The sequence below is a fragment of the Drosophila subobscura genome, chromosome E (genome assembly GCF_008121235.1).
Source record: "Drosophila subobscura isolate 14011-0131.10 chromosome E, UCBerk_Dsub_1.0, whole genome shotgun sequence".
NCBI classification, from domain to species: domain Eukaryota; kingdom Metazoa; phylum Arthropoda; class Insecta; order Diptera; family Drosophilidae; genus Drosophila; species Drosophila subobscura.
In genome coordinates, this window is record NC_048531.1 from 9,869,416 (window position 1) to 9,891,839 (window position 22,424).

General features: G+C 48.4%; 5 protein-coding genes across 6 annotated transcripts; 1 reads left to right on the top strand and 4 right to left on the bottom strand.

Moving 5' to 3' along the window:
• Window positions 1-391: 391 nt before the first annotated feature.
• On the top strand, window positions 392-19,018 carry LOC117889946 (atrophin-1). Of its 2 annotated transcripts, none has more exons than XM_034794483.1 (6): window positions 392-489; window positions 1,512-2,115; window positions 16,723-17,771; window positions 17,829-18,241; window positions 18,315-18,406; window positions 18,795-19,018. In XM_034794483.1, the coding sequence occupies exons 2-6, from the start codon at window positions 1,966-1,968 to the stop codon at window positions 18,912-18,914; spliced, it is 1,824 nt and encodes a 607-aa protein (XP_034650374.1). In that variant the 5' UTR covers window positions 392-489; window positions 1,512-1,965; the 3' UTR covers window positions 18,915-19,018. The 2 variants fall into 2 exon arrangements, with proteins under 2 accessions (XP_034650374.1, XP_034650376.1); XM_034794485.1 differs by lacking the exon at window positions 392-489 and adding an exon at window positions 705-881.
• Window positions 10,841-14,969, bottom strand: LOC117889953 (phospholipase A1 VesT1.02). The gene is made up of 6 exons (XM_034794508.1): window positions 14,562-14,969; window positions 12,403-12,502; window positions 12,182-12,336; window positions 11,639-12,112; window positions 11,418-11,574; window positions 10,841-11,354 (listed from the first exon to the last, which is right to left on the bottom strand). Exons 1-6 carry the CDS (start codon window positions 14,611-14,613, stop codon window positions 11,087-11,089), a joined length of 1,206 nt encoding a protein of 401 aa, XP_034650399.1. The 5' UTR covers window positions 14,614-14,969; the 3' UTR covers window positions 10,841-11,086.
• Window positions 19,019-19,978: 960 nt separating the features above from the next.
• LOC117889956 (lysozyme 2) lies at window positions 19,979-20,770 on the bottom strand. The gene is made up of 3 exons (XM_034794514.1): window positions 20,630-20,770; window positions 20,312-20,488; window positions 19,979-20,259 (listed from the first exon to the last, which is right to left on the bottom strand). The coding sequence occupies exons 1-3, from the start codon at window positions 20,697-20,699 to the stop codon at window positions 19,994-19,996; spliced, it is 513 nt and encodes a 170-aa protein (XP_034650405.1). The 5' UTR covers window positions 20,700-20,770; the 3' UTR covers window positions 19,979-19,993.
• Window positions 20,771-20,850: 80 nt separating this feature from the next.
• Window positions 20,851-21,465, bottom strand: LOC117889960 (lysozyme). The gene is made up of 2 exons (XM_034794518.1): window positions 21,154-21,465; window positions 20,851-21,097 (listed from the first exon to the last, which is right to left on the bottom strand). Exons 1-2 carry the CDS (start codon window positions 21,389-21,391, stop codon window positions 20,868-20,870), a joined length of 468 nt encoding a protein of 155 aa, XP_034650409.1. The 5' UTR covers window positions 21,392-21,465; the 3' UTR covers window positions 20,851-20,867.
• A 44-nt stretch (window positions 21,466-21,509) lies between these two features.
• LOC117889959 (lysozyme) lies at window positions 21,510-22,142 on the bottom strand. The gene is made up of 2 exons (XM_034794517.1): window positions 22,037-22,142; window positions 21,510-21,979 (listed from the first exon to the last, which is right to left on the bottom strand). The coding sequence occupies exons 1-2, from the start codon at window positions 22,104-22,106 to the stop codon at window positions 21,564-21,566; spliced, it is 486 nt and encodes a 161-aa protein (XP_034650408.1). The 5' UTR covers window positions 22,107-22,142; the 3' UTR covers window positions 21,510-21,563.
• Window positions 22,143-22,424: the final 282 nt, after the last annotated feature.

Below are 22,424 nucleotides of genomic sequence, written 5' to 3' on the forward strand. Positions count from 1 at the left end.
CTGACAAAGCCACAAACAGAAGGGCAAAAACTGGACACGACGAACAGGAGGCGAGCACTTGCAAATGTTGCCTTAAAGTTTGTGATTTGTTTGTGCGACTGACACTGATGACGTTTTGGCAAGAGAGAGCGAAAGGGAGAGAGAGTGAGGGAGAGAGAGAGAGAGAGAGAGTAAACAATAAATTGGCAACGGCCACACGCTGAAGGAGCGGGGTTGAGCCGTTGAGAATCGAAACTGTTATACCGATTTATAGCCGGCAAATGGTGTCAGGCGCGTGCGCCAAAAACAAAACAAATGCCTCTGGAAAATCCTTGCAAAATACGGCCTGCCAAATGGGCCTGAGACGGGAGCGACTCCGACTCAGAATCGGATTTGAACTCACAGCCAGGCAGTCGCTTTCGATGGCGCTACAGTGCAGGTGGACGGCACACGCGGCACATACGTAACGCGGCAAACACGTTTCCATTTCCATTGCGAAACTAATTCGAGGTTGATTTTGATCAATTAAACCAGCAATTTGTCGGCCATTTCCATTTCAACCCACTGACCCCACACTCAACGCTTCGATTTCGTTCGGGGGGGGTTAAAAACAAGTCGAAACATGCGAAAACAATTCGTGTAAACAAAACGTGTCCGAGCATTGGAAGGGACAACCGCTGCCCTCTCCCCCCCCGGGCTGCCCTGGAAATTGCGTCAAGCTCACGCAGCTTCCACGACGGTTGCGTGGGAAACGACTGAAACGAGACAAGACGAGGCGAAGCTCCTCTGCGACATTCACCGTTCAGCGTTCGGCCAGCGTGCACGTGGGTTTCCACCAGCCAGAAACCCTAATAAATTCGGTTACGGAAACGGCCCCACGGCTTCATCCTCCACAGCAGACGGTGGGTCGGCGGGTCGGCGGCGGGAGGGTCGGACAAAAGTGTGACACAAAAATAACCCGTAAACACATAAAGTCGAAGGAACTAAAATTATTTGGCCCCAGCCCCCAGCCAAGTGCGCGACAAGCTCTGTAATTTCTGCAGCATTGGTGTCTCTGTTTGCAATCTAATTGAAATTAATGATCGACGCGACTGGCTGCTCTGTAATTCGGGATGCTGGCAGCATGGATTCCCAACGAATGCCGACACTTTCTTTTATTAAAAACGTCCCTCGGGCAACGCCACAAAATGTGCAAATCAGTCAAAGCCAAGCAGAAAATGCAGCAACAAAATTATTGTGAAAATATAAAGCCATTCCCTGGGGATGAAGCTGACAAATAAATATTTGTCTTTTAGAGATTGAAACTATTTCTTGCACCCCAAAGGGTATACAAATTATATAAAAATAGTTTTCTAAAAAGGATTTCTCAGACTTGTTGATATCAACATAATTTCTTGGCTTAGTTTTCAATAGTTTTGCATATTTTGTATGCACTTCAAACTCATTCACGTGCCCCCCAAGGGAAACTTTCTTAACCCCTCCCTTTCATAACTCTTCCACACCCACTCATGCGGAAGTTTCTCAAATTGCAGAATGCAAAATTGATTGCAGCTCATCAGCAGACTGCCAGCAGCAGCAGCGACAACATTAGTAACAGCATGCGAAGGAGAAAGAAAAGTGAAATGAAAGAGAAAGCGAAAGCGAGAGAGAACCAAAGTGGACTCTAGGCATGGGCCAAGCCAGCTGCGGGCCACAGCCCCCACCTTCAGCCAAATGTTGTCAGTGTTGTGCCAGTGTCCAATTCGTGATTGCATAATGAGACGCCGCTAAAAGTCAAAGTCCAAAAAGCGAGAGAGGGCGAGAAAGAGAAGAGAAGTAGAAGTAAGAAAAAGTGCCAAGTGTTTCAAAATAAAAAATATAACAAAAAAATAATAAAAACCAGCAAGCAATATTTCAACTAGCCACAAAACCCCCAAAAGAAAACCGAAAGAAAACCAAGTGAGAGCGAGCGAGTGTGTGTGTGTGTGTGTGTGTGTGTGTGCAGGAATGCCCTTCGGTCGCAAGTCCCCGCTGGAGGCTCTGGCCCTCCCCGGTGTGATGCTCGCCTACAAGTACAGCCAGTTCCGGCAGCGACGCCGCGAGGCGGCCAGCCGTCGGGTCACCGAACGCGAACTCTCGGCGCTGCATCATAAAATCGTAAGTACCTCGAAGCAAAATCCCTTCTTGTATTATTATGCCGGTGCGTTCGCGTCCCAACAAAAGGCGTACGGCAATAAAAGCGGAGAGGGCAGCAAACAGAAGAGAGAGAGAGAGAGAGAGAGAGAGCGCGGGTCGGTCAGGGCATCATTAGCCGCATTAAGCTCAGCGGCGACAGGAGCCCGAGCATCCCAAGGAGAGCCGCTAAGTAGCCGCTTTGACTCGTTATTTTGTTGCTCTCGATACCCTTTCCAGCATTGGGTAAATAAACCTGCAGCACACATAGTATCTGCGCATTTTCCAGGGCATCAACGGATTCGTGTTGCAAAGTCAGCATTTTCGTTGCCTTTTTTAAGGTGTTTCTCGCTTCCTGCCTGTTTGCTTTGCCTCCGGCTCTCTCTCGCATTTACAGCTGGCAAATAGTTGTTAAAATAAAACCACACACACAAAAAATGAAGCACAACAGCAAAGGTGGAGATCTAAGCTCCGGCAGTTTTGTTCGGTCTGTCAGGAGCCCGCAAAAGTAGGCAATAAAAAACACTATAACCTGTACGACATGTCACATGTAGCTACATTCATATGTGTGTTTGTGCTGTGTGTGTGTGTGCGTCTAAACTTATTTGCATTTTAAGGGTCAATAAAAGAAATATACGACATAGCAAAAGGCAGGAAGTACAAACATTTTCAAGGTAGATTTCGGTTGAGTTTTTGAGCCAGTGTGCGAATTTAGCTTCTTCCTTTAAATTCTTCCGCTTAGATTATTTATTAAAGTTCGCTTCACGCTGCCGGCTCTCTCATGATCGTCTGATTACCATTTCTTCACAGATTTTTAATTGTTTTCCCTTTGATCGCTGTTGCTCGCTGGCAAATCTTTGCCTTAAGCAGTCAGGAAAGACCTGAAAGTCCTTTGATAACTTTGGGTGGTTCCAGTTACTATATGAGCAGCCCTTCTACATTAAGTTGTAAGGCAGGGGCAAACATTTTGCCGCCGCTCATTTGCATCTGCCACAAGAACGAAATGTGCAACGCGGGTGCAAAAGCCCAAAGTGCTGGGCCTCACTTGAGATTTTACGAGACTTGTTTGAAATTTATGACTTCCAGAAGCCATAGACAGCCACGCCCACTTGCCAAAACACACACACAAAACACACACATCTGCATGTACGTGGATGTACACTCACTTGTCCGCACTTTGCCACTTACATAAGGAGGAGAGCAGCAACAAAAACAATCGCCAAGTGCACAAACTAGAAGAAAAAAAAACAAGTTGGCAGAGCAAGGAGGCAAGAGCCAGAGCCTGTGCCTGTGCCTGAGCCTCGGCTCAACTGTTTTGCATAAAATCTGACGCGTGACTGTAATTTCTGTACTGCGACCTTCAAAAGTAACCAAACACACACACACACACATACACACAAATACGGCACACGCACACCAGTACACTGACTGATACATTAGCCTACTACAAGGGGGGGGGACAGTCAGTCGGCAAATGCTTTTATGCAACATTAAAATTCACAAAAGCCCAACCATGCTGCGTCCTCAAATGCTTTCACAATTAAATGGCCATCAAAGGGAATCAGAATTTTCGAAGGTTTGCCATATCCGTTTACCAATGGTTTTTCATTGGCTTTTTGTTTTAATTTTGCGCCACTTAGGGATGCAATTTATGACTCAGATTAAGGGAAAGGGGGAAGCAGATTAAAGTCCCACAGACACACCTTTATTATCTTCCAATGTTAACATCTCTGATGTCTGGTTCAAGCCATAACGATCGGATTTCTTAGGGTTATGACGCAGATTCATGCTGGCCGCATTTCCTATACACATTCCGCACATGAGGCCCGGCTCAGCACCATCTAAGCACATGTAATTCCAATGAGAATGGCAGCTCCTCCCCCTTCACAGTCATGGGACGCACATTTGCCGTCGTTTCGTATAATCCCCAAAAGTATTCAGCGACAAAATTGTCATTTACTCCGTGCTGCGCAGAGGGGCGGAGAGGGAGAGGCGGCTCTGGAGCTAGAGCCTGCTCGCGATATGTTATTAATGCAAATACGCATAATATATATCAACTTAATTAGCTAAGGAACGAACAGGGAAGGGCCACGCCATGCCATGCCAGGCCTTGGCAGTGGGAGGACAATCTCTTTCGGCGCTTTCAAAGGAAAATCCTGTCAAAAATGAGCGCCCTCCCCCTCAAAGGAGTCGCGTGACTATTGCACATAAGCCAAGCGACAAGAATGTAGTCGAGCAGCCCCATGGACACTGCACACGTTTGGTCGGGCAATGAAAATAAAATTTATAATTTACTTTGGCCAGCGGACGGACAACCGACAACGGACAGCGGACAACGGACATTGGATACCGCGGACAGCGGAAGTTGTCGGACAACGTGCGGCATTGAAAATAGGTGCAAATTAATGAACCCTTTGGCAAAGGTCAAACGTTGCCATTTCGTTGACAATTTCTTGGCCATTTTTTACTCTCAAAACTGCAACATGATTATTTGCTGGTGCAGTCACGCCCAGACCAACTCTTGGCCCCGCTCTTGCTGGTCTTTAGCAATAAATGACCGCACAATTTGAGTTGGCACTTGAAACGTGCACAAAGAAAAAACATGAAAGGGAAAAAACAAGCAGCAGCTTAGTCATCACAGAGCCTCATACTAGAACTGGGTAGGGTTTGATTTGCCTTGGCTGTGGCTTCGTCATGTCAAAGGGTATACCAAGAGAAACCAAAAGAAAAATGGGAATTTCCGTGTAGTTCTACAAGGCAAAAAGGAACCTTTCGTTCGTTAGTTTGCATGATTTTTCCTAGCTTAAATATAGTGCACAAATATAAGAGAGAGTGTTCCCAAGTCGAACAGTTCCTCTGCGGCAGTCTATCTTCACTCTCGCTTATATTTCCTTGCGGTCAAGTGCACAAATATTTGCTATTGCACCTATCACACTTTCTCTCTCTCTAGCAATCCTCGCTGTGGCCATAAATCAGACACAGAAACCATTCGAAAATAATTCCCTTTTGAGTGTTCGCTTGGAATGTGGTTTACATCGCGCCCTGGGTGTCGTTTGGATCGGTTTACCTTGCAGCGAGTCCCCTCTGTCCACGCTGCTGCTGCTGCTGTCCCGGACAAGTTAAATAAATCATTAAAATCAAACATTAATCAATTTGATGGAGAGCGTCGAGCGCCATTTGCCGAGAGAATGGTCATTAAAGAGCAGCTCTAGGATTTGGCACGCAATGCAGGAGCCGGATATCCGGTGGGTGGCCAGCCCGTCACCACACCCTTTCCCTTCCCTTCCGAGAAGTAATTGAACTTTTGTGTCGCAGCAGACACGCAACGTGCTGCAGGGGATAATGGCAAGGCGACTTCTTCCTACTTCCCTTTGTTTTCACTCTCTTAAATATTCAACATTAGTTTGAAAATGGCGCCGTGTGTTGTTCCTTTGTCGTCTGCGAACTTCCGCTGCCCTTTGCCTTCCCCGCTCCCCACCCCGTGCAATTAGAGTGCATTAAACTTTAGCGTTTACGCATTGCTAGCAGCACAGAGGAGGAGCAGTAGCGGTGGCAGCCATGAGAGTTCTCACGTGCTGCAGAAAGGGTTGTGCTGTCGCTCCCTTCAAGGCGCGGCCCTGCATTAGCGCGGGTCACGCGATGTCTGCGCCATTATCCACCACACACATACATACATACACAAATAACCCTCGGCAAATGTTAAACATATAAGAGGAAGAACTATTCGTGTGTACATAGGTGTAGCAGAAGGGATTTGCAATGTACTCAGCAGACGTTTACCGTAATTGCATTGATTGGTGCAGTTAGCTTTAAGCTTGGAGTGACCGTCGATGGGCCATTACGAGTACCTCTGAAGGCTCAACTAATGCAAATTCAGGGCAAACTTATTAAGCCCCAAGGCTCATTCACTGAACATGCTGTAAAGCTTTAGAAAACTGCAGCCCCTACCACATCGTTTTCACATTTCATTACGCGCTGAAAGAGATAAAGTCACAAAAAGTTATACGAGCATCCCCTTCCGACAGGATGCTCTACAAAAGGAATAAATAAAAATGCAACCATGACAATACAAAAAAATGCCAGGGACAACCGCTGGGAGTGGGCGTGGAGCGGGGGTAGCAGCGAAGCAGAAGCAACATCAGCGATGGAGGATGCGAAATTGGAACTGCGCCCGACGCCCCCACACGTACACCATATACCCTCTCTCTTTCCCCCATGGACTCCCGCCTAAGGCAATGCGTTTTGGTTTTGCACAAGGCCAGATTTCAATTAAAATTTATTCTCTGTGCCAAACAGAATAGAAATAAATTGAAAAACGGAGCAGCCAGCATCCACGCAAAGGGAAACAGCGCTCAATAGCTGGCAATAGTTTTAATCCCACTCTTTGCCCACCCTTCGCAGCTAAACTGTAACTAAATAGCCGGCACTCATTGGAACAAAAGGCAGTCCCGGGATTACACTCGCTCACAGCTCAACACCTCATCTATAACACCGCTCTCCACCAGTAAGTTTCGCCCTTCCGCTTCTCACGGCAGCATGGCCACTGAACATTTATAAAAAAAATGTATACATACTTGTTCGACACACGAGCAGCTGCTTTCAAAAGCAGACTTGAAATAGAAAAATATATTCGAGTGTGTGTGTGTGGGTCTGCAGCAACATAACTTTCAAAGCCCTTCGCTCTTTCTCCCTTCCACCTTCCCATTCACTCTCTTTATGCACTATTTTACCTGCCAGCGTGGTTGGGTGCAGCTGACTAAGCGACTGCATCAGTCGCACATTCGCACTCTCCTCCGCGGCACCCGCGCAGGTAGCTTGATTTCAATGAATTTCAATCCATAATGGCAACGCTTCGGTTTCACTTTGCACTTTTCTGCTAAAAGCTGTAATTACGCTCTCTGCAGCACCACCTCCGCATCGTTCACATAAACACACACCCATCCTGTTGCCCATGTGTCTAGTTGGCAAATTTGACACTTTTGTCATAATTTTGTATATCCCGCAAACACAGCTGCGATACAGGTAGAGAAATCGGGATATGGCAAGAAACTGCGACAGCTTGTATGCGCGCAGCTTACATATGCAAAGAATCTCCTCTCTTAGCCAGACGCTCTCTTTGCCATGCACTCTTTTCGGCGCGCTCTCTCTCTCGTGCCAAGATCGGCACGAAGAAGAGACGATTAAACTACGCTTCAAAACTTTTGATCCGGCGAGTGCGTGTGACTGTGGTGCAAATACTCAAACATATTTTGTGTAGTGTAGTGTAGTCTAGCCCCATGCTCTGCTCTCCTCTCACTACCGTTTTGTCGTTGCTATTTTTGTTCATCCTGTTGCTGTCGAGGCACAGCCAGCCACAGCTGCTGCACTCGTGGGTGTATGTTTGTGCGTGTGTGTGGGCGAGAGTTTTGCAATTAGCCCCAGAGTCTGACAATTGATGGCAAGGGCAGAGCAGAGAATGAAGAATTGATGGAGCGGGGAACAGCAACACACAGACAGGCAACGACAAGCACGGACATGCACGGACATGTCTGTCCCCCGCACACTGCTTGATTTGACTTTTATGGCTTTTAATTGGTTTTTAATATGGACAACAGTAACCGAGTAGCGACAGCCAGGCAGACCATACATGCAACTGGAAAGTCTTAAAGCTTTTGTACTCTGTATTTAGCGTCCTGCTTTGACATCTTATTCCAGTTCCAGTGGCCGGTGGCAATGAAGTCCTTCAGTGTGCCATACAAACTGGTTGATTTATGTAGGCTATGCCAGAGCATTGACGAATGACATGAAAAGCATATTAAATGCAATAAATTCACTTAGCTGCAACATGGTGCACCAGCAAGCGCACACAGTGGCACCAGCTGCCTCTCTCCCCGTCTGTGCTGTGGAGAAGGAGACTCGCTGACACGTAAACGTAGCCTGCTATAACTGCAATTTCTCATGACAATGTTGCCACGTTGCAATGCAAGCAGCATGCTTCAAATAAACAAGCAACAAAGGGGAGGCAGGGCGATGGCGAAATGAAATTGTTGCTGTTCCCGCTCCATTGCACTCCCTCTGTCTACTTTACCCTGCACGTCCAATTATCGGCGCATAAAGTGAAATGTGCAGCAGCAGCGGCACAATATACACGAGAGTAACAAAAGCAAGTAAAAAGGAGGGACACATGCTAAAGGGCTAAAGAGAGAGAGAGAGAGCGACAGAGAGCTGGGCACAAAGAGAACGAGAGTTCCTCCCATACAACGGACGAACAACAGCGCGGAGAACAAAAACGCCCTATCGATTTAATTAATTTTTCCTTCCCTTTAAACGTGCAGCAGGTTCCAAAAACTGACTGATTGACTGACTGACTGACTGACTGACTGACTGATGCACTGGATTGCCAACAACCTACTTTACTTTCCAAACTTCAAGTTGCCACAAATATTTTACGTGAAAGTTTGAAGAGTCGCTGCGACTAGCCATAAAGAGAGAGGGAGAGATCTCTGAAACTCATGCTGGGTTCCTGTTTAAGATGATTGCCCAAAATGTGTGGCTTTCCTATGCCACCACATTATTTTTCGCACCTGTGAACATTATATAAATGTGCTCAAGTTAAAGCAAACAAGAATAGGGACAACACACACACACACGAAATTAATAATCAATTCCGACCTCAATCAATCAGCAATCGTTCAGTCAGCCAAGCTCTTTGACAGCTCCGCTCTCTCCACTCTCTCCACTCTCTTCTACTCTGCGCTCCCTCATTAGCCTTCATGAGTCAGCAGCAAGCGCGACTGCGACCGCGACTGAGACACATTCGCACGTGTCTTGCACAGTTGTCGTTCTCTTTTGGTCATGGCATGCCTGACAGCCATTGAGAAGGAGCAGGAGTGATAGCAATAGAGAAGGAGCAGTGGGAGCAGAAGCCATAAAGAAGCAGCACAAGTGGGTGGAAAAGAAGCCATTGGCAAGGAGCAGGAGCATGAAGGTTTTTTTTATTAGTGGCCTACTTTACCTGTCCGACAACACCCCCGCAAAAAAAGAATGTCCATAATTGACAGCCCGTTAGCGGAAAAGCTCCAACTATGCTGGAAATTATTCAGGAAATGAGTGCACAATCAGACTGAATTCATTTGATTGCTCAATGGACAAATCGGCTAACTATATGTACGTATTCCCATCAATTGGAAGCATAACCTTGGTCGCACGGACCTTGTGTGTCCTCTCTGCTGCTGAAAGCTTTTGTAATGGCCAATTCGATGCCTATAAATGGGCTAGAGTCGTAAAAAAGATTAGATTTAACAGACAATTACCCGAACCAGCGCCCCAAAACACTCGTATATCACTTGGCTTTCGTCAAACCTTTTCAACTCTCACTTCGGGGACCCCTCCATATCGATTTTGGGTACCATTTAGATCTGTTCGCCACACCATTAAATATGCATTCGATGAGCCCATCACAGCCCATCTGCAGTTGACCCAAAAAGCCTGCCCCAGAGGTACTCCGGCAGTCGACTGGCTGGGGCACAAACAAAATTCACGAATCATTGAGCTGTTCGAAGGGTCCTCGAAAATGCTGAGCACGGCGCATGCCACAACATACACGGCACACGGCACACGTCACTCGGAAAATGCATCTGCATTTGGCTGCCCCGAAAGTTTGGGCTCATTAATAATGCAGCTCGCATATGTGCATATGAATGGCCACACTGGTCCCACCTTCCTCTTCCGGCTGGCCACACCAACTTCCCAAAACTTCCGCTTCCGCTGCCGCTGCCGCTGGTAATGCCGCCGCCGCTGACGATGATGGCCTGTGAAATGAGCTCCAACGCTCATTGCACATTATGGCCCATGTCCTGTACGCCAGACACTCCATTCTGCCCTGCATAATTATGGGGTGGTGGCTGCACTTTAAGGTGCCTCCCCAACCCACTTTCCCCCATCGAAGTTAATAAACAATTTTCACTCCTTATGGCGGCTGGGGCTGCTCTGGCAGGCAGTCGCATTATTCGTTAATTACTTTTTAATTGCACAGGCAATGGCTCAGGTTCGCTCGAAATTTTGTGTTGCGCCTATACGGCCTTGAGTACGGCGTACACTTATTGTTGCTCCTTACATAAGTACTGAACATGCAGGAGTATGCTGGCAATTTTGGGACTGTGTTTTGCTAAGGCTTCCCGTTGCGTCATAGGCGTAGCCACTTTGCATGACGACCCCAGGGGGTGGGGCTAACTAAATTAAATTACTTGGCTTTTAGAGCGATTGTCACGATGAGTCATGGCTAAAAGCGTGCCAAAATATAGTCGCTGTCTCTCACGTTCCAACCTCCCTTTGGGGTATGACGAAGGTTTGGCTGATTGTCAGGCTGCTACCTGAGTTTTTGAGTTTTATATTTCCAAGAAGACGTGGCCATATGTACATGTATGAGTATGAGACATCTTGTCGCTTTTTCTTTCAAATTTGGGGAAGAAACTTTAGCTGGCAAAAGAGACTAAAAGAGGGCCAAAACTTTTTCATAACTTTTGAGTTCATCTTCGCCCCGAGAAACTTTTGTCCTGTGTATAACCTTAAGCCAAATGGTTCTCATTAAAGTTATCATCTTCAAAAGGCTCTTTGATTAACTAAAGTAACACATAGTGTGCCATAAATCTCTTTTAAAATTGAGAAATCAATCCACTAGCATTGGAATACTTGAACGCTCCATGCACTTCTGCATTGCCCCTTTCAACTCTTTATGTTTAAAGGGATATATTTTAAGCTGTTAACAAATGTCCTGACTACGTGCTAGCAATACTTAAGAGAACGATCACAAGAAAACGTTGCCTGCTGGGCAACTGCCGGGCCAACTACAAAAACGAGTACAAGTGCAAAAACTGGGAACACAATCACGCAGCTACAGCAAATCTCTACCGAGCGAATAGGAGCTGTCCGTCCCATTGAATCCTCGCCGTCTGTTCGGGCGCTTTTCCACATTTCGTCACGTCAGAGAGGAGCTGTCAATGCTGTTGTTCTCATCCTCCTCCTCCTCGTCCTGCTCCTCCTGCCTTGAGTCTTGTTCTGGTGCTCCATACTGATTGACAAGTGTCTGGCTCCTGCTCTGGCTCTGGACTGTTGGCCTGGTCGCAATTGTGGGCAATTTGTAGGCGATGGGCAGCTGCGGCGCCAGCGAGACAATTGCCTGGGTCCGACTATTCCTCCCAAAAGGCCTGGCACCGTTCGTTTCCAGATAGAATTTGCCCCGAAGCCTGCAAAAAGAATAATGTTGTGTTAGCCGGAGATGGGTGTTGGATATTCTGTAGCTCCCTTACCTGGGATCTGCGCCCATGCCCATGAAGGCCGCACCTTTGCCTCCATCCCGGCAGACGCCAAATGTCGGCGAGGGCTCACATCGCTTGGCGGGAAAGCCCCGCGGCTGGGCCACACTCTCCACAAAGTACTCCCAGGCACGCTGGTGACTGCAGCCGACTGTGGAAAACACAAAATGGATTGCACATTCTGCCATGATAGCCCAAAACACTGCTCCACTCACTTATTATGCCCAGCCAGCGATTATTGGCAATCTCCTGACGGGCACAGCCAGGCTGCAGTGGCCTTCCTCCGTTTGGATAGAAGTCCGCATGCCCCATGGCCGTGGGATTGCCCAGGATCCCGCCGTCCGTGTGTATGACATCCACGAACCGCGCGTCGCTCGGACTGAGGCGGCGGTTGGAGCTGTTGCCCTCGAACAGGGGCAGCGCCGGATCGAGGGCCGTTATCCTGGTCAGCTTGATGCCCCACTCCTGCAGCTGCTTGCCCGCGAATCCAGCCACCTCGGCGCCCAGACTAAAGCCAATCAGGTGGATGTGTTTCGCTGCATAGCCACGCCCCACGAGGTAACGCAGGAAGCGCGCAATGTAGCGGGCCGTGATAGGCAGATTTTCGACGGAATTCGAGTACCAGGGCACCGCTGTCATCGCGCTCCAGTCGATGAGAATTACATTATGGTTGCCACGCCGCAGGAAGGCTGCAAGAGGGAGCAGCATATGGATATATGTATGCAAATGGACTGCACCCTGTCCCCACCCATTCTTACCATCCTTCAACTCCTGGCTGCTCTGTCGCTCTCCGGTGGCCGACTCCGAGAATCCGTGCAGGTAGACAACCAGCGGGTAATTGAAATTGAAATTGCTCTGCGCCAGCCGGCCATCGTCGTTCAGGTGGAGCAGCTGTGCCGTGTTGCGATTCCGCCTGAAATGGCAGCAGCCTCTAGACTCTGGACTCTCAATATGCATCAGGCACCGGGCCGAGGCTTACCTCGTGTACAGCATAAATTTGATGTCCTCGCGCTCTCTGATCCCACAGCAGTTGGCGCAGGAGCCCCGCGGGGCAGCGCTATAGAAAATGGGCGAACCTGCTGAAGAAGAAAGAGATTCATATCGTAACTGTTAAATCGATCAGCCTGCGACTACAAATGTTGAGCGGAAGTGAAATTTGTTGCCAAACAGCAGAGGCGAGCAAATTAATTTAGAGCCTCAAATACGCAGCTAATTGATTCATTAGCTTCATTAAACTGGCCAAAATGCCAACGCCAGGTAGCGGCCGTAACAATAACGAGCAGAAATAACAAAAAGCTGCCAAGAAAACGAAACTGGCCCAAGCCGAAGCCACTTGGCCCTGAACTTGAATGAAGCAGCGTGGAGTGGAGTGGGGTGTGGCGTGGCGTGGCATGGAAAAGTTGTATAGTTGTTGGATAGCAACAATAACAACCATAAAAGTACAAGAAGCCAGCGCAGCACGTGACGTATACACCGCGTGTTACGCAGTCGACAAAATCAACAAGAGCAAAGCAAAAACAAGTTTGAATTTCCATATCGAACCACTCACGAAACAACCGCAAGGTATTCGATGGTGGGTGTTGGTCTGCCACTGGGTCAACCATTGTCGATGCCATGTCAATGACGCTGCTACTGCTGCTGCTTCTTCTTTGCTTTCGCATTGTTTGTTTTGCTACACATATTTGGGGGCTGCGAGTTGTTCGAATCGAACCGAATCGAAACGGATTCCACATTTGATTAGATGCCAAGCGAAGCGACAATGCTGATGGGATGACCTTACCCAATGCCACATTCATTTGCAATTCTGGCCACTTATCACCTTCCGTTTTGCCCCGACAGCGCTAACTAACCGTATTTGAAGTGTATCAGTTGCTTCCCGTACACATGCATTGCAATTCGAAATTCGATGCGCAAGTAGTGCAAAATACAGTAATCGCCAGTCAATATCGAATTTTTCGGAAACGCTTTCGATCGCTCTCTATTCTATCTCTATCTCTGTTCTTCCTACTGTCACTGCCACCCACCGTTTGCTTCTGCTGAGAGAGCGACTCAAAGAGCGCAAAGAGAGAAATCCGTTAGATGGAGAAGCGTCTTTAAGCGTGTGCAAACTTCGTTCTTGTTTTATGTGCCGTGCAGATTCTCTGCCATTTAGACATAATCCAAATTTTATGTATGTAGTTTAAGCTTTTATCTCTTATTTATGTAGATTAGCTGTTGCCCAGTTTTGCCACAGAGCGGAAGAGCTTTTTGTCGCGTTTTATTTATGTGGAAGATGCTCGTTATTGTTTTACCCCATTCCTTCTTTATTATTGTATTTTCTGTTTTGTTTTGTTTCTTTGCTTTGTTTCCATGTCGTTTGCGACGTCATGCCGTGCATTTAATTTGTATTACTTTTTTAATTATCACGTTGCCGACTTTAATTTAAATATACGTTTGGCCAGCCGTTAATTAGCAGCGTTATGCGATTGTGATTGTGATTTTTGTGGCTGTTATTCAGAACTTTTTGTAAGATTTGTGAGCCGGCTTTATGGTTATAGATGTGATTCCTCAAATGGTGGCATTGAAAAGCTGTGAAATGGCTTCCCACTTTGAGTCGTTACTGAGTCACTTTAATGTTCAGGAAGAGTAAGGGAAAGGCTAACGGTAAAAAAAACTTCGTGAGAGTGTGTCTCTTCCTCTCTTGCTCTGCCAAAGAGAGCACCAGAACTTATGATTCTCTCTCACTCCCTCCCCTTCTTTGACCTTCTACTTATCATGGCTGAATGGTGGCACCGCCCCGATCTGCCCCAATGCAAGTCAAACATTGGCCAAAGCCAACAATTGATTCGTTTGAGAGTGCGCGTATCAACAAAGACATCAACTTGTTTGAACATGTCCACTAGCCCGCCTCGGGTCCGTTCTCCTCCCCTGATTTACAAGCCGTTCCACCTTGAACTTATGCACAGAGATGTTTTGTGTGCCTTGTGCCCCTCCCCCACCGCCATGTGGCAGATGTAACACACGATTTCCCGAGTTGACATTGGGCCAGCAGAATCAATGCTAATAGTAGAAGCCACAGCAGCGGTCTCCTATTTCCATATTCGAATGGAACAGCTGGCAGGGGTGTCGGTGTCGGGGGGCCGCAAGGCGTTAACTTACCAAGCAGAAATGTGAACACATTGCACAGTGTCGAGGTGGCTGGCAGAACCATGGCCAAAATATGTTAAAACTAATAACTACGGCAAGTATTTGTCTGCCGTTCAATGAACCCTTTTCCTTCACTTTTGGTTTCGAATTTAATTCACTTTTGGGGCGGCGTTAGCATAGACTTGAAGTGTGATTTCCGCATTTGAGTTTTTGGCAGTTTTTTTATATTTTTTAATGCGTTGCGAACGCGCCTAAACAACACTCTTGAGATCGCAATCGATAACGAAAGCAATAAATAACAACGACTGCGATAACGACTCTGACGACGCTCTGTTCTGGCCAAGCAACGAAGACGGACTGAGCACGACGCACGGCCCGATACGGGCAGGTAGACTCGCCGCCTGATCGATCCCCCCCTAGAAAAGCTCTGCCACTGCCCAGAGCTCTGTCGCTGCTGGCTGCTCTCTGCTCCTCGGACAAACAGAATTCGCACGGCCCTAAGCAAAAGACTGAGGCAACAAACTCAAACTGTGGGCCTAAATGTTCCGTATTTAAATGAGTTAATCAGGCATGCAGGCCGGCGCAGCAGTACGAGTTCGTAAAAAGTTGTTTTGAATTTCCTGATTGTCGCACGCCCAGCGCTCACACCCACATCCCTGAGGGGCATACCCAATGAGCAGAGCGCGCCAAAAGATCAACTGGGTGGTCGAACGCAGGCAAAGTTCAGGCAGCACGCTCACCTTGACCAGCTGAAGCCGACTTATCGCCTTTCGATCCGACAACAGCCTCAAGCAGTTCTGACCCATCCTCAGTGGATCGAAGAGCCAAAAGTTTGCTTTGTCTGCGGGTCAATTAGTGTGGCGCTGAGATCTACATTAATCATACGAAAGGGTAGACTTCTTTTGCTTCAAAAAGAGTATTAGTATTCACACAGATATCTGCAGCAGGGTATCCACTGTTCTCATCGAACCTCTGCTGCTTGCGGGCGTGCTATTTCGCGGCTCTTTCGTCATTGTCTCGATTTCAGAGATCGATGTGGTGTGTGCCCTGAACCGTGCACTTGGATGGGAAGAAAAAGATTCAAAAATTGCGAAAAAGATTCTTGGTACATCTGCGGTTGATTGGCAATCGAACAGTTGATTGATTTGCCATTGCATTCATAGCCAGCAATTAAAAACAAAGCTCTTCGCATGTGCAATTCTACAAAGAGCCACTTAGTTGCTTGGCAAAGACCTTCGCAGTCAAGCGACTCGCACGCCTCTCGCTCTGACATTGGGGCACCATCAAGTGCAAGGGCTACGCCACACACTCCAGCCAAGGGGAACCGATAAGTGCCAAGTGGTTCTGGCTTTAAATGTTCTAGTCTTAAGAGTGTGCCCATTAATTACACTCGATACCGGAGAACTCATCGAGCCGCTTAAGAATATATTTTACAACTTCCTCGTTACTCTGACTCGTGCCTTGGCAATGCTGAGTATTATTTACAGTAAGAACGGCCAACAAAGGCTGCACCAAAAATAGCCAAAAGGCTATTAATATCGCGGGATACTTAAGTTGCCACAAAGTAGTCCGTCCATTCAATCAGTTGCCTTTAAAAAGCTGCTGAATCACAAAATTAATGACCGCCGGGCTGGTCAACAATGGGCCAATTCTTGAGAGATTAAATTTATAATCAATAAAATATATGCACGGCCTGAGGTCGTACACCCAGCCTGACCTCAGACGGCGTAGACAAAGAGTTGGAAATCGATTTGCATAAAGATTCACACAGAGATTGCAATCGCTGAGCATTTCGTAAAATGTTTCCTTTATGGGTCGATGGTTGGACTTTTGCTGCTGATCTTTATGGACATGTCAAACGGCTTCCGGATGCGGCTGGCGGCCTTCAAGAGCGACGGTTGACGCTTCCTAAGCAGCTGTAAAATCGCAAAAGACCCATAAATGTTCGACTGTTTGATCAATTAATTATGCCCATTAAATGGAGTGTTGGATGAGGGTGGCAAAGTTGTTGGAGTTTGTGGCTTAAATCACATCATTTTCCAGCTCTCTGCGCAGCTCTCAATGATTTTCTGCCGCCTACTTTCCAGCTTCCAGAAAATAGAACAAGTTCAAAGCAAATCTCTAGCATACTTGTAGGAATTGAAATGATAAATCCCAATCTCATCTTTTGCAGGACAAATTGCTGAGCAAGTTGGAGGAGGAAAGCGAACCGGATCCACCCACGTCGCAGGAGGATGAGTGTGTGATTTGCATCAATGCCCGGGCCACCATGCAGACCTCGCCCTGCGGCCACCGTGTCGTCTGTCGTCGCTGCTTCGTGAAGACCATTCAGAGCGCGGTGGCCCAGCGGCTGCTGCCGCTGCGCTGCGTGATCTGCAGAGCGAGGGTGAACCGGCTGACCTCCTCCTCGGGCACGTGGCGCATACAGGAGTCGGCCAGCAGCTACTCGATGGGCGCCAAGAGCTGGGCCTCGGCGGGCGTGGCCGCTGGCGGGGTGGTGGCCTCCGCTAGCTCCTATTCCATGAACGATGCGCACAGCGGACACCACACGTTCCACCATCAGCCGACGCTGCACAAGGCGGCGACAGTGGGGCGACACCATCAGGGCCAGGTGCGTGGCACACGCGGCCGTGTGGTGTCCCAGTCGGATAGCCTCTACTCGATGAGCTCGACGGGATCGGCGGGTTCCTCGCTCTCCGGATACTCGCACTACTCCAAGACGTCTTCCATATCGAGCAGCGGCCCCTGCTCCCCAGCCTCGGCAGCGGCCTCCAGCTCCCATCATCTGGCACCGCCCTCGCCCGCCACCCACCACCACCATCATCATCATCAGCACAGAGATGCGCAGCAGGCGTCCACATCCCCCACGCCCTCGGGCTCCTCGGGCAGCTCCCTCTCCCCGCGCGACACTGCAAGTCACTCGCATCATGGCGGCTGCCCCAGCGGCTGCTCGGGCGCCGTGCCACGCAAGCCGCTGAGCCAAACGCTGAGCAACAGCACCACATCCACATCCGCATCCGCATCCTCATCGAGCGGCAGCGGGAGCAGTGGGGGCAGCGGTGGCAGTGGCAGCATGACACCCATGCACACATATCCGGGTCGGAGGCATGTGAAGAACCGTCTGCTGGACATACAGAACCGCCTGCCGCCCATCAAGGAGTTTCGCAGTCCGGCCAAGGTGCCACATCCCTCGCCGGTGCACGTCAGCAATCCCAGGTTTCGGTGAGTGTCCTTCCCTCGGTGGATCCTTCAGCCACTCATTACGCCACTTGCTTCCAGCTATGCCTCCTACACAAAGTCCAGCACCCACGAGCTGGCCCCACTGCTGCGGGAGGGCGGCTCACCGCCTGCACCACGTCGTCCCAGCCCCATGAACATTCAGCTGAGTTGCACCACCCTGGCACCGCCACCCCTCAAGGCGGGTGGCGCCAAGATATGCCCCCTGACCGCGAAGAATGCGCTGCCCAAGAGCGCCTACGTGATGCCCAAGGACAAGAAGCTGCCAGCCACGCCAGCAGCTGGCAAGGCTGGTGGTGCTGCAGCTGCTGCTGGGCCACCAAAGCCAGCGACTCCCAGCACCTCCAAAGCTGGGACCCCTTCGCTGGATGGAGGGACAGCCGCCTCCAAGTCTCAAGTTTCTTCGAGCTCTTCCAGTCGCAGCTTTCCGCTCTTCGCCGCCGGCAGCAACCAGAGTAAGTTTGTCATGGAGAGAGAGAGAGACGACGATTCCGGCGGAGATTAATCCTTTTCCAATTGGTTTGGCAGGGGAAAGGGCTGACAATAAAAAGAACGAGTCCGTGGAGCGCAAGAAGAAGGAGGAGAAGCTCAAGCTGAAGGCAGAGAAGGAGGCCAGGAAGGTGAGTCTCAGCCCAGCCCAGCCCCCACATCCTTTGGCACTCTTTCTGCTCTGCATTGTTCCGGAGATTCATTGTTCGACCCCTGACCCCGCTTTGGCAGCTTTTGCCACTGCATTGTTTGTAATTGGCCTCGTTCCCCTTTTCCATTTCCTTTTTGTTTTGCTTTGCCAAAGTTTTTCATTAATCGCGTGGGTGGAGCAGAAGGATATGCAGAAGAGTGCTGAGGGGTGGAGGGCTGGAGGGAAGCGTCTTTTGTGCATAAATTTCAAAATTGTTCGCTGCTACCCATAATTCCGATTTCTTCTCTGCGCTTTTGCCCAGTGCATGCAAACAAACTTATTGCCAACAAATCATTCGCATAGCCAACAATATTTGCTCGTTTTTGCAGGAGGAGAAGCGACTGGCCAAGGAGGAGGAACGTTTGGCCAAGCTGCACGCCAAGGAGGAGAAGAAGCGCGGCAAGAAGGAGGCCAAGGAGCTGCTCCTGGCCAACGACATCAAGAAGTGAAGCCCAAAGTGTTTGGCAAAAGAACAAACGCATATTTCCAGTTGCAATTCTAGACTTAAGCCCATCAACCGAATGAGTTAAATATAGTTTAGGATATCAAATCAAATCAGAACAGATCGAACATACACAAGCCATTCCGCTATCCATAGATATCGAGCTTGATTGTATTTTAAGGAGAATAATTGACATGATTTTTGGCAGCATTTGTGCAGCGAAGAGAGCGAGGAAATACCTCTTTGATGAGTTCCAATTGTGCAGCAGATGGAAGAGAAATCTACAAGAGATCTACAACTATAATTGGAATAATAAGGCTCTTTGCATCCACTTTTCCGACTTCTAAAACTTGCTCTAAAATACTTTCCTTAGCCTCGATCTACTTTCAGTTATTTGCCTGTGAACTTTCATGGCTCTTCGACGTCTAGAGCTATGATAAGCGCGTAAGATGGAGGAGAACTGCCCCTTAGAAATTACACAAATCATCGCTGCCTTTCGTTAAACATTTGCCACAGCGCCCGAGCCCATTGATCGCAGCATCCACTTGCAGGTTGTTGAACAAAAATATCGACTAGAACAGATACCGATGGGAGATAAAAGAGAAGAGAGAACAACTTTAAACTTTCCACTTTCCAAATAATAGTTTTTACCAGCTACTAATGAAGAAAAATCCCTCAAAATAAGTATAATGCATGAAAGGAATAACGATGATGATGATATGTAATACCCCCTCGAAAAAATCCAAACTATAGAACTATAAACAAAACAATGACCAGTGTTAGAGCAACAAACTTGCGAATGCTAGAGCCAAGCTATAGCAAAAAGTGAGCCAAGAAGCAATGTATAACTCGAACAACTTGTTGACTAAACAAATTCTAAGTGTGAAGTAGTTTTCATATAATCGGATTGTATTACCTATACCTATACCTATACCTATACCTATACCTATACCAATAACTATCTAATATATGTATCTCCCAAACCAATAATTATTGGAAACTGTTCAAGCGGCAAAAGATAAGCAATGTTTCGATGTACGTACGTGTATTTGTGTGTGTATTGTTTTCAAAACATTAAAGAATCAATTATGTTGATTTGATCTTCACCTGATTGCGGGTCTGATTGCGGCTCTCTGAGGCATTCCGCTGCTTGACCTTCAGGCAGCGATTGAACACCTTCGCGAATATGTACGGCAGCTCGCCGCGGCACTGCAGGTTGCCCAGCTTGTGCAGTGCCCCAAAGTCCAGGCAATCGATGTGCTCATCCCCGTTGCAGTCCTGTCCATGCTTGTACATATAATTCTGGATTGTGTCCGCCGCACAGTGGGGCTGATTGACGCAATTGGTGAAGGCTGCAGGAGGATACGTGCTGATTGCGGGTGTAGAAACAGCCAAAGGACTTACCATTCGAGGACAGTGGCGTCTCGTTGGGCAGCGTCAGTTGTCCCGCCTCTGCCCAGTAGCCCTCGGTGATGCGAAAGATGCCACATGCCCCATTCACACAGATCTCGGTGGCATTGCAGCCACTCATTGTCTCACAGAGACACTCCAGGCAGTCTTCCGTGACGGGTTTGTTTTCCACTGCCCATGAATAAGTGTGAGTAAATGTTTAATGCACCGATCCGGTTTTAGTTTACAGCGCAGCCCCCCAACGGATTACCATAATTATTGCGCTCTCCCATGGATAATTGTTTCTAGTTTGAAATCATTTCCGTGTCTTACCCTCATCACCGGACACACTGTGCAGCAGCAGCAGCCACAAACTGATGAGTAACTTGAGGCTGTTCAACATTTGTAGCCTCCGATTGAATTTCCAGCCGAGAACTTGACCTAACGTTGCCGTGTTTGCCGCACAACTGACTTACGCGGATCAACTGCATCACAATTGTTGTTTATTTACACATTAAATACCATAAACTATTAGCTAAAAACTAGTTATCGGTGGTTGCCCCTAGGCGGCTTAGTCTGTGGACTGCTGCTCCCTTTGCGCACGTCGCAGACACCGCTTAAAGATGTTCTCGTAGTTGTAGGGCATATCGGCTTTGCAATTGAATGGACCCATGTAGTGGATGGCACCGTAGTCGTAGCAATCCTCCTGCTGATCATCGTTGCAATCCTGGCCGTACTTCACCATGTAGTTCTGGAGAGTGTCCGCCCCACAGTGCGGATCATTGGCGCAGTTGGTAAACGCTGTGGAGGGAAGATTGTAGATGGATACCCTCTCCATGGATCGATCGAACACTCACCGCTGTCCGAGAGTGGTGTGTCGCCGGGCACTGTCAGTCTGCCCGCATCCACCCACTGATCCCAGGTGATCCGAAAGATGCCGCAGGCTCCGTTCACACACACAGCCGTCGCATTGCAGCCGCTCAGTGCCTCACACATGCACAGCAAACATGTCTCCGTGATGGGTTTGGGGCTCTCCGATTGCACGAGGACAAGGCCCAGGCCCAGCGTTAAAAGTACTGTCAGCTTGTAGTACATTTTTCACTGCCGATTCAATGCGTTGCACGACTATTCAGACACTGATCGCTCGCAGCACTGACTACAGATCTGGCTGAAGCCGAGAACGAGTTCAATAAATAGCAGTCAATGGGCGGCGTAACAGGAAATGATCCCCAGTGATATTTATTTCATGCATTAACAATCTCTGTGTTCACTCAATGCCCTGATCTTCGTAGTTCTCAATGCACTCCTCGAAGGTGCTCTGATAGTTGTACGGCAAATCCGCCTGGCAGCCGTAGGCACCCAGCTTGTGTATCCGCGCATAGTCATGGCAGTCCATCTCTCCATCCTCGTTGCAATCCTGATTGAATTTCTTCATGTAATTCTGCACCACATTGGCGGCGCAGTGCGGATCGTTGGCGCAGTTGATGAACGCGCGCTCCGCGTCGGGATGCTCCCCGTCGAGGGTCAGCTTGCCGGCGTCCACCCAGTAGCCCCAAGTGATGCGAAAAATGCCACAGGCGCCCTTCTCCGGGTTCGTGCAGATCCTCGTGGCATTGCAGCCGCTGATTGCCTCGCAGATGCAGGTCAGGCACAGCTCCGTCACGGGCTTGTCCAGCACATCATCTAAAATGCAATTGTTAGTGCATAAAGTAGACAGATTTAGGGCTGGGATGGACTCACCTTCACTTTGCACCCACAATGGCGACACTGCAAGGAGCAAACATAGCAAATATTCCACAACAAAACTCATGCCGAGGGCTCTACTTTGTACAATGGAAACAGTTCCGCATCTAAATCACAAATGGTGCCAGCAAATACGAGCTGGAGCTCTCTAGGTTCCCGGGAATCTACCAGCAGTACCGGTTTTTAGGGCCACAAATCGAATATCTGCCAACTGGCAATTGCATTGGAAATCCCAATGAAATCTGCTACATGTAAGCCACAGTAGAATGCAGTAGAAGTACTTAAAATAATATATTTTCAACCGCAATATATCCATAAAACATTGAACTTCACAGATATTTAGTGCAAAATTTAACATAACTTACCGCTGTTAAGCTATCAGCTT

What these genes read in the sequence shown, in the direction of transcription:
- LOC117889946 (XM_034794483.1), top strand. Translation starts at nt 1,966, where the DNA reads ATGCCCTTCGGTCGCAAGTCCCCGCTGGAGGCTCTGGCCCTCCCCGGT. An exon ending in CGGCGCTGCATCATAAAATC is followed by an intron (nt 2,116 to 16,722) that starts GTAAGTACCTCG and finishes CATCTTTTGCAG; the next exon opens with GACAAATTGCTGAGCAAGTT. An exon ending in CGCCGCCGGCAGCAACCAGA is followed by an intron (nt 18,242 to 18,314) that starts GTAAGTTTGTCA and finishes TTGGTTTGGCAG; the next exon opens with GGGAAAGGGCTGACAATAAA.
- LOC117889960 (XM_034794518.1), bottom strand. Translation starts at nt 21,391, where the DNA reads ATGTACTACAAGCTGACAGTACTTTTAACGCTGGGCCTGGGCCTTGTC. An exon ending in CACACCACTCTCGGACAGCG is followed by an intron (nt 21,098 to 21,153) that starts GTGAGTGTTCGA and finishes TTCCCTCCACAG; the next exon opens with CGTTTACCAACTGCGCCAAT.
- LOC117889953 (XM_034794508.1), bottom strand. Translation starts at nt 14,613, where the DNA reads ATGGTTCTGCCAGCCACCTCGACACTGTGCAATGTGTTCACATTTCTG. An exon ending in AAATTTATGCTGTACACGAG is followed by an intron (nt 12,337 to 12,402) that starts GTAAGCCTCGGC and finishes CTGCCATTTCAG; the next exon opens with GCGGAATCGCAACACGGCAC. An exon ending in GGCATGGGCGCAGATCCCAG is followed by an intron (nt 11,355 to 11,417) that starts GTAAGGGAGCTA and finishes TTCTTTTTGCAG; the next exon opens with GCTTCGGGGCAAATTCTATC.
- LOC117889959 (XM_034794517.1), bottom strand. Translation starts at nt 22,106, where the DNA reads ATGAGTTTTGTTGTGGAATATTTGCTATGTTTGCTCCTTGCAGTGTCG. An exon ending in ATTGTGGGTGCAAAGTGAAG is followed by an intron (nt 21,980 to 22,036) that starts GTGAGTCCATCC and finishes ATTGCATTTTAG; the next exon opens with ATGATGTGCTGGACAAGCCC.
- LOC117889956 (XM_034794514.1), bottom strand. Translation starts at nt 20,699, where the DNA reads ATGTTGAACAGCCTCAAGTTACTCATCAGTTTGTGGCTGCTGCTGCTG. An exon ending in CAGTGTGTCCGGTGATGAGG is followed by an intron (nt 20,489 to 20,629) that starts GTAAGACACGGA and finishes ATTCATGGGCAG; the next exon opens with TGGAAAACAAACCCGTCACG. An exon ending in GACGCCACTGTCCTCGAATG is followed by an intron (nt 20,260 to 20,311) that starts GTAAGTCCTTTG and finishes ATCCTCCTGCAG; the next exon opens with CCTTCACCAATTGCGTCAAT.